Below are 15,122 nucleotides of genomic sequence, written 5' to 3'. Positions count from 1 at the left end.
TGGGTATGACAAACCATCGGAAGACGCTGCCGTGAGCGAGCTATTCAAGTTTTAAGCGAATAGGCCAAAAATCAGCAATTTTTTAGTTTTGAAGCAATTCATTTAAATGAATATGATTTGATTGATGAACACGTGGAAGTTGCTGAATTTCCTGGTGATATTGGCATTGTTCAAATAACTGCCAACAGTAAATATCAAAACGGTTCAAGTGATGAAGAGGAAATTGACAGGAATGACGAAAGTTCAATCCTCACAGCTCGCGAGGCGTTTTTGCTTTAAAGATCGGAGCATATTATGTACAGATAGCTTGTCCAGAAAATTTTTTAAATGCGATAAGTCTTTTGCAAAACAAACCAATTGAAAAGATATTGAAATGGAAATTTTAAATTAACAAGATTTTTTCTTCGGTCGCCTATAACCAACAACGAAGTCCCTGGAAGGCTCGTTATTGCCGAGTCAACTGTAACAAGATTTGAAGAAATTAAAATTGAGACCTTTTGCCCAAACGTTTTGCAGAACGACAAGAAAAAAAGTAAATTTTTGTGTACTTTAGATGTACAATAGCGAAAGCTACCGAACCGCAGATATCCTAACCCAATTACATAGAAATAATAACAGTAACAGAATTAAAAAAAAAAGCTTTAATTGGCTAAATTATTGTAAAGAAAACCAAACAAATTATGAATATTTTTTCGTATGTTAATGCACAATGACGACTAAATTAAGAAACACTATACCAAGTTAATGATGTATCGCTGGTCGATATCACTGAATCCTCTAGAAGTGAGAAAAAAGTGATAAATGAACGTTTTGGCGTGAAACTCCATATATTATTAAACACATTATAAAATCCTATCTGGCATCTTTTATCTAGTTAACGCATCTAATTTTAGAGCAAAGTTGTAGATTGTTTTCAAGCGTAGCGTAACATTAATTTAATGCTGTAACCCCTCGATATCGAACTAAAATTCGAACAAGCGATATATCGATACGCGGGTACGCTTGCCCACGGAACGTGAGTCACCCTTTACTTCCCACTCCTCCCACCCCGCCGACGTCGGACCGGGGGGTCGCAGACGGAGGGTTGTTTATCCCTCCCTCATCACTGGCAAAGTATAATCACAACTCGGACACAACCGTTATATTAAGTTAACGTTCAGGTTTTCTCAGTGTTTTCAGATAGTTTTAGTGAAAATTCTCAAGTGAAATGTTGATTATGTGGTGGAAAGTGAATTTGCGCACGCACCAGCAAGGTCAGAATGACGTGGGCAAGGTCGTGAATGGATGTAAATGACGTCAGGAACTGAAAGGTTAGGTCGTGTCCTTTTACAATGATTTCGGATATTAGTGCCTTGCCGAATAGATCTACAAATGTACATTTAGTGTGCCCCAAATTGTTGATGTTATATCGTATGATGCGGACCTCGATTAGGGGAAGCCGTAAGAAAGACGAGTCATTTAAGCCAGTTATTTGGAATCTTTTAGCTTTGATGAAGGGTAAAATCTAAAATGTACAGTTTCACATTTATTCTAGTTTCTAGAAAATAATGAAATATGAGTCTCATAGGCCGATTAGTTAAGAGTGAAATCATTTATATAAAAGTCACAGTAATTGGTTTAATTTATCAATGCTGTTGTTGTCGTTAATGTGTTTTAGCACATCCAACTGATACTCCTTGCCATCAGTTGTTCGATATCAAATTAGCACCCTCACTAAAGCATTTTAGAACCTACATAAAAAAAACTATAAATTCCAGCTCTTTTATTATTAATCAAGTCAAAGACGGTTCTCATTATTTTCTCGTTATTCCGTGGAGCAATAAAAGACCGCCATAAATTTTATGACTACCTTTTTGTAATAATTCTCTATTTCTAATTGGCTCTTTTTTAGCGTTGGTATTATTCCAAAGCATACACTCGATTTATAGAGTGATCCTAATATCAGAGAAAATTCATTCTAAAATCATAATTAAAAATTCTCTATTTGTACTGGATAAATGATACAGATCAATAGAAACTTTGTGTCGGAATTTTCCAAATCGCATCTTGATTTTTCTCACCTAACTGGCTATGGAAAAAAAATGTTCACTTGAAAAGTTTGCTTTTGTGGCAGCTAGAACGAAATTAACTATAAATTTTATAAATACATTTTTTGTTTTTCACCATAATTGTACGAAAAGTGAAACAAATTTTTTTATTACACTTGATAAATTTGTATTTTCCGGCAAAAAAATTCGAGAGTTCAATTATACGAAGGGCTCAATTTGAAATGTGCATTTTTCAAACTATTGAAGTACTGCCATAAACCCTTCCTGCCCTTATGGAAATCAATGCGTACTATCCATAAGCGCATAATAGCTGTTTAAAATTCTTAGTACGTAATATACAGTATCGGACAAAATTAAATTGACTACCAGTAAATATTAATATTTTTACGTTAATCCAAAAACTATTCAACATAATAATTTAATAAAAAAAAGTTAATCATTTTTATTATAAAAACAGTATGAATTCTCAAAATCAATTGAAGTACATTAATAAAAAGTGAAATTCAAAAATCAACAACAATAGAATGCGACATAATTAAATTAAATTTCATAAAAAAATTGAATTGCTACGAATTTGTCGCTAATTGATCAATATTTCGTCCAATTTTCTTTATTATCTATCATCTTTTTGTCATGGATTCTATCAATTTTCAGATTATTGCAGGAACAATAGATTTCCAAATTTTTTCAATTTCTTTGAAAAGTCCTTCTTCATTGCTGAATTTTTTGGTTCCTATATTTTTTTCCACGATTTCCCAGAGGTTCTCAATCGGATTGAGATCCGGCGACTAAGCGAGCCACTGCAGAACATTAATTTTTTTATCATTCAACCACTGTTTTACGATCCTTGAAGTGTGTTTGGGATCGTGATCATGCTGAAAAACGTATGATAATGGCATTTCACAATCAGCATGCGGGAATATCACTGTTCTCAATATATTACAGTACATGAAACGCTCCATTTTCTCAATAATTCTATGTATGGGACCCGTACCCCAAGCACAGATAGCGCCCCAAACCATTATGTTTCCACCTTCATGCTTCACGGACTTGGAAACGTACCCAGAACCAAGCCTTTTCCCAATTGGACGATGAACATATTGAGATCCTTCAGTACCAATCAAATTGAACTTGCTCTCATCACTAAAGAGCACCGTTTTCCACCCCTTTGCAGGCCAATGAAGATGAAGAGTTGCAAACATTAGTCTAACGTCATTGTTTTCCTTTGATAGAAATGGTTTTCGCAGCTGGTCCATGGGCACGAAGTCCAAATTCTACCAGACGTCTCTGGACCGTTTAAGAAAACAAGTCAATATCGCCCAATTCAGCACATATATTACTTGCAGACATCCAAGGGCTTTTCTTAATTAACATTTTTATTTTTCTATGAAGTCTGGTAGAAGTTTTTCAATGTTTCCATCCTCATTTTAAATCAGGCAGAGTTCCATGAAGACGATAATTTTAATTGTTGAAGACACCGCTTGTTTTGATAAATTAAGGTGCTCGCGTATCAATTTCTGTGACCGTTCCTTCTGATAAGCCTCAATATATTTTTTTCCAAATCACTGGACTAATGTCTTCCGGATGGCATTTTACACGAGCAATATTATAAAATTGGAAAGATAATATTTCAATAAAGCACCTCTGCATACTAAAATTGCTATGGTCACTTTAATTTTGGCGCCCTCCTTATCAACCAAAACTCATAAATCTTCTATAAAAAAATATATTTCAGTGATTCGGGTAAATACACGAAATAATAACAACGCAGATATATATGCTTTTTAATATACAGTGTGACCCATTTGTTTTGGGGTCAGTCTATAAAAAGATTATTGATTGCGCAATTCAGCCCGGATTTTTTTTTAATTGTAGAGCTTGATAAGCTGCACATTTTTAGCAAAAATGGCCTGGTTGATACAAAATTCAAGTCCTACTGTGACAGTTTCTAGGAGCAAAATTTTAATAAATCATATTAGCGATTCTTTTAGAAAAAATCAGTGTACGCCACTGGATTGGCCACCCCTCAAAAAGGGCCTGTACAAAATTTTATCGTAAAATTTTGAGTAATAACGATTTTGTAGAAGAACTAAAACTGCACCCTCAGTACATATTTATTTTGAAAAATTCATAGTCGGCCATGGAGAACAAGTGAAGTGTTTAACTGTCAAACAAACGCAACAAACGTCAACATCGACATTAGAACTTGTTTGTACTTCATACAAATTCAATTATTAATCGTGATAATTATGGAAAATTTAAGTGTGAACAGAAACAGACTGTTCAACAGAACAGAAACTGTTCGTCTGTTGGTGACAACGCGCGCTCGGCAGCAGAAACCGCGGCGGAATTCAACATCAGACATCCAGGTAGACCGGGAAGTCGAAGTAACGAGGCAAAATGGACGTCGTGGACTTTCTCTATACAACAACGAAATTTTGTAATATTTTAACGACAATTCTCGAAATAGTATTAGAATGGCCAGTTTGGACCTTAATATACCCAGAGAAAGTATAAGAAGACGTAAGTAGACAGTGTGAATTTTAAATTCTTCTACAAAATCTTTATTACTTCAAATTTTTCGATAAAAATTTGTACAGGCCCGTTTTGAGAGGTGGCCAATCCAGTGGCGTACACTAATTTTTTCTAAAAAAATCGCTAATATGATTTATTAAAATTTTGCTCCTAGAAACTCTCATACTGGGTCTTGAATTTTATATCAACGAGGACATTTTTGCGGCAAATGTGCAGTTTATCACGCTCTATAATTAAAAGAAAAAATCCGTGCTGAATCGCACAATCAATAAACTTTTTACAGACTGACCCAAAACGTATGGTTCACACTGTGTATAAATTTGTAAATTTTTAGTTTACCTCTTACTATTACAAAAAAATGATTAAAATCAATTTAATTTTGTCCGATACTGTAGGTAACCGTGTTGCAAGAACCTACAAAAGTTCAATAGTCATGTATGAAAAAGCGGAATTTTAGTTGTGTTTTCTTTGTTAACCTCAATTCTTAAAGATGAAAAACTTTTAATTTTAAATAGCCATTAAAACTGAAATAACTGAAATATGTGTGCATTGACCATTGTGAAAAGGAAACAAAAGTAAACTTATTTAATTACCAACGAGGTTCATACTTGTTTTTAAGTGCACGAAGTAAAATGTTATCACACGAAAAAAATTAAGGTTTTTTCATCGGCCTGTGTAGTCTGACTTGCATTGGTGGTTTAAACTGCCACTAAACTGTTCAACGAAACATGTACAAGGTACTTTAGTAACAATGGGACAACGCAAAGCTGGAGGTACTACACGTCAAATGGTGGTGACTGGAGAAAATATGCCTCATCCGAAAATTGATAGCTTCGAATATATACTGGGTGTTGAAAGTAAAAATTTTAATTAATTTTTTGCATTTGTTCTGAAAATATCTAGGTTAGACATTTGAAAATTTGTAAAGTTGTGTTTTTTGCACGTGCAAGAAAATGGAAATACTCTCGGCTTGTATTCTTTGTTCCTAATTTCTCGGATTATAAAATTTAAACATGTTTGTTGAATAGATTTTTCTCGAAAACGAATCAAGATATCGAAATGAAACAAAAATGCATAATTAATGGAAAAATTATTGTTCTTTCAGATTTTATATGAAATTTCACATTTAAGCTTACAAGCTAAAAAGTTCTTAAGTGTATATTTTGTAAAATTGACCGTAAGTGGCGACCTCTATTAACAACGTGGAAATTGCAAAACGTATCTTATTTGTCAACTGAAGAAAACATAACTGTACAAATTTTCAAGTATCTATCCTAAATTTTTTCACAACAACGGCCAAACAATAAATTAAAATTTTTGCTTTCAACACATTTTTCGCTTGTGCCATTGTTAGTGAATCACCCTGAGTAGTAGTTTAAGAATTTTGCAATAATGTACTTTGGCCGAAAACAACTAAAGCGAAATGGGGTTTGCATCGTTAAAGGCATGGTTATAGGTATAATGTGGAGACGTGATTATTGGTCTTTCACAGTTTATACAGTACCTTCACCAATCGTCCCTGCACCTTTCTCTATCAATAATTTTTAGCATGGATCAAAATTGCTATAAAACAAAGAGTATGTCATTCTTATGGAACAATGCAACATATTCATGATGGAAGACAATGACGCATCCTCATGTGATCGAGTGGATCTGAGAGTTAAGGGTGGGACATCCCACAAAAGGTAGGAGAGGGCGACATGATCCGGATTTGAAAGATGGATGTGATTGATTAAGCATTGCAGGGGTGGGTGGCAGAGGGATGAAGCAGACATTAAAAGGGCAAATTGTACTGAGGATTACCTGAGTAAATGACACCGCTTTAGTTAACCTTTATGGAACAATTTATTTAGCATATTATTCAAGCACTCTTCTTCGACAAGATGTTAGTTTTAAATATATGCAAAATCTATCGCAGGTTTTAAGTGGTTCCGAAAATGTCTCGAAAATCACGAAATTCCCAGTTCTAACATGGTAACTTTCCACATTTTTTTACATTTTACATCGCATTAAAAGCATGGCCGAATTATGCAATTTTTTCTAAAATTCTTTTTTACACTTTATTTTCTGGTATTATAATCTGCCATTCACCCTTTTCGTTGCAGAGCTTCTTTAAAGACTTATAAATTAAAAATTTAAATAATAATCAAATTTTTGTGTCCCACCCCTATTTTTTAAATTATCATACGCGTTTCCGATATCTTATTATTCATTTTACAGTAACTTCGTAAACTTATTTTTAGCTCATCTCTGGTAGATTCCCCATTCAAAACCCTGCACGACCCATCGTCAATTTCCCCTTTGCGAATGCCTGACTTGCCTTTACCGACACCTCCACCCATGGCTAATATATTGACAACTTCCCGGATCGGATACCGTAGAATTTTGGCTAATAGGAATACGGGCGAGTCCAGACCGTCCGTTTTGAGCGGCAGAAGTTGTAGCCTGGACTTTACTGACAGGGGGGAGAGGGAGTTTATGTCGCCCATTTTAACCAGGGCATACTTGTACCATAGAGAAGGCCTTGTACCAAATAACTCGGTACACCAAGGTAGCAATCGATATGGATTTTGAATGAGTTTCTTAACTAGTAGTTGCAGCGTTGTTGACTGATCAGCTAGGTCTGTCCCCTCTTCCTCGTCACAAAAATTATGAAAAATTATCCGGCAGCTATTCTTCTTATCAACATCTGGCCCCTACGGAATGTTGCAAAGAAATAAGAGAACAAAAGAGTAAATATTTGTCCAGAAACTCTTCAGTTCTAGACGAACTGGAAGAGGTTAGGGAACTGAACATGGAATTGCAAAAGAAGTACGTAGGGGCGGATGCAGAAAAGAACATCAGTAGGATTTTGGAAAATGAAGGGAGTACTAGTCCAGAGTACTACAGCGTGTTTTTTAATGAGCACTATATCAGTGATATTGATGAAAATGAGGAGATCAAGGAGTTCGTCTGTGGGTACAAAGCTCCGCAAAGACGGTAACTTTTCTTGCGCCATTTCCTCTTAATATGTTGATATGTAACTCTTCTTCAACCCCAGGTACTCCGACCAATCAGAACGCGAACTCCAAAAGAACTTGTCGGACAAGAATCTATCAGGATTTTATGACAATTTCGAACAGACAATGACTTTACCAGCAAACCACAAAAAAAATTGTTCAAAGAAAGTGGCTTTCAAGAAATCGTTATTAAAGACAGTTAGTGATTTCTCTTCACTTCCGGGTAATCCATATAGTACTGTTAGCGGAGGTGATTATTGTTCGTTAGTGCCACCTACGTCAATCGGGAAAAAAGTGGGATTCAGTGGAGATTCGACTGGGAAGATTATTAAGAGCCCACACAGGACAGTGGTCAAGTTAGCTAAAGTCAGGTGAGTGTGGAGGATATACTTGCATTTTTCTAACTTATGACAGATTGGTATTTTTAACGGTTATATAGAATTGAAAGTTGTACTTTCTTTTTGGGAAGTTCTAGTCAGCTACGTTCCCGCTTTATTTTTGTCTTTGAGCTATTTTCGTGTTTTATTGTTTAATGCTTATTTCGGTGTCTCGACACATCTATTTAAATCATAAAAATTTCCATATCGCGAAGATCGACGAGAATTTATGCGTAATATCGAGGCGCACGTATCAAAACGTATATCGGTTATGCAAAACACCTTGGCGGTTATTTTTTCCAGACTTCCATATTTGAATGCGACAAGATTTCAGATGTTGTTCTCGGGGGAGTGCTTTTAAAAATTTACTATAGGAGGTTCATTCCGTAGATGCGTTTTTATAGACACAGATTCTGGGGGTGCTGCTGGTAAAGATTTGCATACTTTTGACGGCAACTCCATTGTCTTACGTGTGCGATAAAAACTACATGTAAAATTTAAGCCGTTTTGAGATTAACAATAGTTAAAATTGCACACTGCGATTCCATAACCATATTCATCGAAATTTAGATGGCTGAACGGAAACATGTCTAGTCCTATGCTAAGGATAAATTGCTTACGCTATAAAGAATACCAGGGTATAAGGCAAGAACCAACAGAAAAACTAAATGACTATATTGAAATTGCGCCTATCCAGAAACAGTTTGGGAAATCATGTGGAAGAACAAAGAACAAAACGAAAGTGTATATGCACATTCACAACAAACCCCCTTGGCTAAAGTATGGCAATCAAGGGGGCCATCATAGCTAAAAGGAGTTACATTTCCCCATCCAACAACTTAATGCCGCAGGGTTGACATGTTAACAGAATGACTAATCGAGGTGATTCATTTCGACGACAGAGGGCGCCACACCCATTCGCAACTTTAATGGTGTCAGGTGCGAGTTTAAATTAAAACTTTGTTTAGTGTAAATGAGCCACGACAGAAGGATGACAACTGCAGTGTAGCTTAAATAATTGGACATGTTTTTCATTCTGAACAACCGAGTCGATGGGGATTAACGTATTTGATACATTCCATCCCATTAGGAGACAGGTTGACACATGACAGGTACCTTTCACCATCACTAGCGGTATCCATGCCCAATCTACCGTAAACAAATCAAAATAAGTAGTACGTATTCAGTTTTGTAAGACCTGTAACTGTTTGGTTGATACAACGTGATACGTTCAAACAGACAGATTTTTACATACACATACAGTGGCTCAAAAAAGTATTGGCACGCCACTGATTTTTCAAATATCACTAACATTCTGACCTATTTTTTTTTAAATATATTTTAAATATTTTCAATTAGTTGTTTTACAATAAAAATCAATACGGTTTTCTTGTTGTAGGACTGCATCAATTTAAAAAAATACATTAACAGTTTTTATCAAGTCAAAAAAGTATTGGCTCACTTGCACAAAATGATTGTAGAGTTTATTTACTGCAATTAATATCTTTAAATATAGGTAAAATGCATCTATATGGCTTATGATGTGTTCTCAAATGACATTTCAGTTAGTTTTTGTTATATGTTGTTATAATTGGTTGGGTAATGAGCCGAAAATTGCAGAGTTATACAATCATATTCGTAATCACATAATTAATTTACATTACCAAGATTTAAGTTATAGAAAAAATTGTGTCTCAGTTATCATTCAGCTTTAGTAGTGTCAAAAATATGAAAAAAATAAAAAGAAACGGGTATGGTTGTAAACCAGCCATGTTCTGGTAGACAAAAGTACTCAATCGCCAAGAAAAACGACAATTCTTCGAACAGACCAGAAAAATCCTACAGTTTCTGCTTCCGCCATTGCCCAAGACGTTGCTTCAACTTCTAGCAAGACTATTTCTGCGCAAACTGTTAGGAATACGATTCACAGATTTAATTTTTATGGCAGAACGCAAAGACAGAAACCATTCATTTCTGAGACCAACGGGAAAAAATATTAAACTTTGCTAAAAAGCATGGGAAAAAGCCGTTAGATTTTTAGAAAAGTATAATTTTTGGATCGAATGGGAGAAAATTTTTATGGCGGAAATCAAATATGGCGCTCAATGTCGACAATGTTAAAAGCCACAGTGAAGCATGATTGCAGGAGTGTTCTTGTTTGGGGCTGCACGTCTTGAAGTGTTGTTGGAAGTTCGCTTTTAACTAATGGTATTATGAATGCCCTCAAATGTATTGATATATCGCAGCATAATTGCTGGCCAATGCCGAAAAAATAAAGCTACAGGAGTTATTTGTGTTTCAACAAGAGAACGGCCCAAAACATACAGCTTTCAAAACGAACGAATGGGGTTGTTCTGTAATGTCTAGCGCCAATTAAGAGCACAATCGCAGGCTCCGGATGTGAATCTGATGGGGAATCAGTGGCACCGCCTCGACCTGAAACTTCGTAAAAACAAAGTATCATTCTAAAATTTGAAAAAGGTGCTACATGAGGAATGTGCTAAAATTGACATAAATGTACTCTACAATTTGATAGAGTCTATGTCCAGGCGTCTACAAGCGGTGATAAATACGAAAGGAGTCATGACAAAATATTATAATTTCTAAGCCCCAAAAATATATTTTTTTTAATTGATGCAGCCCTACAACACCAAAACTCTTTTGATTTTTATTATGAAATAAGTAACTGAAAATATTTAAACTAGTATTTTTTTTTAATTAGACTTTTTGTAACATTTGAAAAATCTCAAATGTGCCAATACTTTTTGGTTCACTGTATATGTATGTGTCAAATAGGTTTTTTAAAAATAAAAAAAAAATTAAATCTCTGGAACGCTGATTTATTTTCATGAATCGGGAATGCGTTATTCCCCCAGCACAATGCGTCGTACGTGCTCCCGAGGGCATATGTTTACAATAAAAGAATTAATAAACAACATTCCAACATATTTTTTCACTCTTACACAACTCTCCATCATTTTCTTTATGAAAGCTCACATATGTGAAGGGTAATTGTTAAACACATTTCCGGTAGGTATGGAAATATTCCAGGCCTGTTTTGGTTAGGTTCATGTTGTAGCTATTGTAAATATCCGATGGTCAGCGCCATAAAGTAAACGGTTTAATCAAGGTTCTACGTTTGTGGTTTAGGTTTCCCCTCAATGTTTCAAAAATCATCAAGTTTTCAAGAAGAAATAAATTTAGAGGTATGGAATGTTGCACAAAAAATATTGCTCTACCTACTATTGCGGAAAAAAGTATTTAGACACCGCTTCACACGAAGAGGACAAATGTCCAAAACTTTAAAATATTAGCTGCACTAAACAACGTACATATAAAAATAAGTTTAGATTTATTAGCAATAAAAACATGTAAAAGTCAATAAAAATAAATTATAATAAAATTAGTGTGAAAAGCAATAGGAGAAAGGTATTTAGATGCAAGCGACTGCTATTTTTTTTAAATAATTTGCTTCTTCTGGAAAAACAAACAATTTGTAGCGATTTGTTTAATGCGATAGTTTAGAATCAGTTGCTGCTTCATTGAGATAACAAACACTTAAATTTTTGATATAATGGTTCCAAAATCTAAGGAATTAAGAAATGAAGAAAAAAAATTAATTATTAAATTTTATAAAGATGGAAAGTCTGCAAAAAAAAAAGGAAAACTGATGGGTAGACACCATTCGACAGTGTCATATAGACTATAAACCAATTTAAAATTTCAAAGACAGTCCAAAATAATAATGACCCAACATACCTTTAAAACTCGGTGACGGAGGTGAGCGCTTTATTGTCGGAACCATTAAGAAGAACCCATTTGAAAGTTCAACAACTTTCTTCAGAGATTTAGAATCTGCAACGGGGAAGCCTGTAATACCAAGAACAGTGAGAAACACATTGAAAAAGGAAAGATTCAAAGCTTAAACTGCATGTCATAAATCAATAATTAATAATGCGAATAGAAGGAAGCGATTAGATTTTGCAAAAGCTCATAAACACAAGTCCAGTGAATTTTGGGAATTTTTTATATTTTTTTATGAAAGTAAATTTAGCGTTTCAGAATCGGATGGACAAAAACTAGTTTGGAGAAAGAAAGGTACAACTCTAAACAGGGAAAATCTTCAGCCTAAAGTCAAACATGGAGGAGGTAATGTGATGGTATGGGGATGTATTGCGGCAAATCGTGTTGGAAATCTTGTATTTATAGATGATATTATGAACCAATACTCTTATTTAGACATTTTAAAGAATTATTTGCGTCAAGCGCCATTAAATTGAATATAGAAGATCGTGCCATTTTGAACAAGATAACGATCCTAAGCATAAATCGCGTTTCGTAAGGGAACTGCTTCTTGACAATAGTCCCCATGCATTGGTAACATCCCCGCAGTCACTCGACTTGAACGTTATTAAACATTTGCGGAAAGAATTGGACAGAAAAATTTGCAAAAAAACCATACACAACCGTACCGATTTGAAAAGGAAGCTAATGGATGCATGGATGAGCATCTCTCCCGAAGTTACTATAAATTTAGTTCATTCTATGCCTAGATGGCTGGAAGCAATAATAAAGTCTCGAGGATACCCGACAAAACAACATAATATTTGTTTGTTGTTTGGTACACTTCGTAATATTCATCGAAATACTTTTTTCCTATTGCATTTCATGCTTGTTTCAACATAATTTATTTTTGCCATTTCACATTTTCGTTTTGTTAATAAATTATACAGGGTATAACATAAGTAGGGGTTTTCCTTTTCATACGACATAGACCTCAAAAAACTAAGCAATATTTCTATATAACGTTTTTTCGAAATCTCAAAAACAAAACGAAACATGCGCAGACGAGTATTAATAGATTTTTGTGTAAAATCTAAATCCGTTCCTGCATAAAAGAGTAATTCAGTGTAAAGGAAATAAAATGTCCCACAAAAAATTATCAGCCATTGCAAAAACGCAAAAAACATTTCATGTTTACTGTTTTTATGCGATTTACCCACGCCGCTTAAAAATCAGTCGTGAAGTTCACCTCCAGGTGTTATTTTGATAAACTATCACTATTCATACTACTAAAGTGACAAAGGCCCACTATCACTCGAATCACGAATTGGTGGACGTGTTGGTGATAGACGGGGAGTGTCACCAGAGTGCCGTCGCAGCTTCGCGGTTGTACGCTGACCGCTTTCCGGGAAGACATCATCCTGCAGCCCGTAGATTCGTTTATCTTGTTGGAAGAGCTCGTGAAACCGGAAACCAAACTGTAATGCATGGTGGACATGCCGGAAGACCTAGACCACCTAGAATAACGCCTCTTGAGGAGCATGTTTTAGATATCGTTCAGGACAATCCAACTATCAGTACTAGAAGAATCGCAGAGCAAGTTCCTACATCTCAAATGGCAGTGTGGAGAATCTGAAATGAAAGCCAGCTTTATCCCTATCACGTGCAAAGAGTTCAAGCGTTAATGCCACAATGCCATCTCCCAAGAGTATACTTTTGTTAATGGCTTTTACAGGAAACCGCTCATAATGAAAATTTCCTTAAGTTTATTGTGGTAAGGGATGAATCAATTTTTACCCTTAACAGAATAAATAATTTTCGAAATACGCACGCATGGGCAATGGAAAATCCTCACACTATTCGCCGAACTAATTTCCAGCAGAGATTTTCTTTAAATGTTTTGGGCCGGCATGGTCAATAGCATCGGACCTCTTTGTCTTCCAGATCGAATGACGGGCTTAGACCATCTCCATTTTCTTTAACATAATTTGCCTGAACTTCTTGAAAATGTGCCTTTAAATGTTAAACAGTCTATGTGGTTTTTACGTGACAGCGCTCCACCTCATTTTAGGCGCGAAGTACGGGACTTTTTAAACGATCAATTTCCTAACAGGTGGATAGATCGCAACGGACCAATAAAATGGCCCGCAAGATCGCCAGACCTTAATCCATGTAATGTTTATTTGTGCGGTTACATGAAAAGTTTAGTGTTTACGAGTGAAATTAACACAGTGGAAGAATTGCTTGAACAGATGGAAAACGCTGCAGAAATAATTAGAGGAAAACCGTCATCTTCTAACAGCAGTTTGTGCAAATGAAACCAATGGAGACAATTTCGAACACCTTTCGTAGCCGGTCCCGGAGTGAGTAGTACCTAAAGCTGTAGTACTTATTAAAACTTTCATAGGTGCATATTTCGGTTGTTTTTGAGATTTGGAAAAAATTTTATATACAAATATTGTTTAGTGTTTTGAGGGCTATGTCGTACTAAAAGGAAAGCCGCTACTTATGTTGCACTCTGTATATTATTTAAGAAACCTGGCTATGAGATTTATTTTCTATATATATACGCAGTTAAGTCTAAGTAATAGTTTCGGTTCTGGAAAACTTTTTATATTCCAAATGAAACGGCGTGTAAATACTTTTTCCCGTTATTGTATTTGAAATTTATATGAATTAATATCTCGCAAATAACTAGTGGTCATTGAAAAAAAAATCTCGTAATGAGCGATGAATTGTAAATGTAAGGCCCCGATTAAAACATTCGCTATTTACCATCAAACATCTGACTAACAACAGATTAAGAGATTAATTTGTTCAAGACATGCCCGTGACATTTGAGCCTCCTGGAGATTTTCTTAATCATCACCCTTTATCATATATTTACAGGCGATCTTGATTTGTTTCATTCATTACTTGGACATTTTTGACACCATGATTGCGAAATATCCACCAAAACCCCGATACGATCTCAGTACTCTGCCATAAACTAAAGAAATTCTTCAGATTTGAGCCCCGTGCTTTCGCCGCCCAATAGGGTTTCGGGTAGACGATGAGCGCGTCCCCGTTATTGAATAAGTTTCGGTAAAGTACTCGGTTGGCTTTTAACCTATTTCCAATTGTGTCTCGAAACCGGTCCATAAAAGCTCGCGTAAAACCTGAAATCCGACTCGTTCCATATTCCGATAACTGTCGTTCTTCTCAATTTTCGCTTTGTCCCCGGCTTCTGTCGATTGTCGTTTGTCGTCAACTGATTGCCGACCTGACGTTGAATGTAAAAATATGGCCTGTGTAAGAGACTTTCAAGAACGCACGGTATTGGCCAAAAGTGGACGAATAAATACGGTGGACCCCGAAAATATTCGGACGCGCCCTTTTCG

General features: G+C 35.5%; 1 protein-coding gene across 2 annotated transcripts in view; it reads left to right on the top strand.

Moving 5' to 3' along the window:
- Positions 1-1,111: 1,111 nt before the first annotated feature.
- Positions 1,112-15,122, top strand: part of LOC136348127 (protein espinas-like) — a 242,359-nt gene continuing 228,348 nt past the window's right edge. The window contains exons 1-5 of one of the 2 annotated variants that reach the window (XM_066298727.1): positions 1,112-1,310; positions 6,132-6,268; positions 6,827-7,134; positions 7,184-7,562; positions 7,624-7,953. In XM_066298727.1, coding sequence (XP_066154824.1) covers positions 6,174-6,268; positions 6,827-7,134; positions 7,184-7,562; positions 7,624-7,953 — 1,112 coding nt within the window. In that variant the 5' untranslated portion in view covers positions 1,112-1,310; positions 6,132-6,173. Of the gene's footprint in view, positions 1,311-6,131; positions 6,269-6,505; positions 6,558-6,826; positions 7,135-7,183; positions 7,563-7,623; positions 7,954-15,122 lie in introns of those variants that run through there. The other variant, XM_066298728.1, reaches the window with a different exon arrangement.

This window comes from Euwallacea fornicatus, chromosome 31 (genome assembly GCF_040115645.1).
Source record: "Euwallacea fornicatus isolate EFF26 chromosome 31, ASM4011564v1, whole genome shotgun sequence".
NCBI classification, from domain to species: Eukaryota; Metazoa; Arthropoda; class Insecta; order Coleoptera; family Curculionidae; genus Euwallacea; species Euwallacea fornicatus.
Note: the sequence above shows the minus strand (reverse complement) of the source record. Positions and strands in the feature narration are given on the sequence as shown.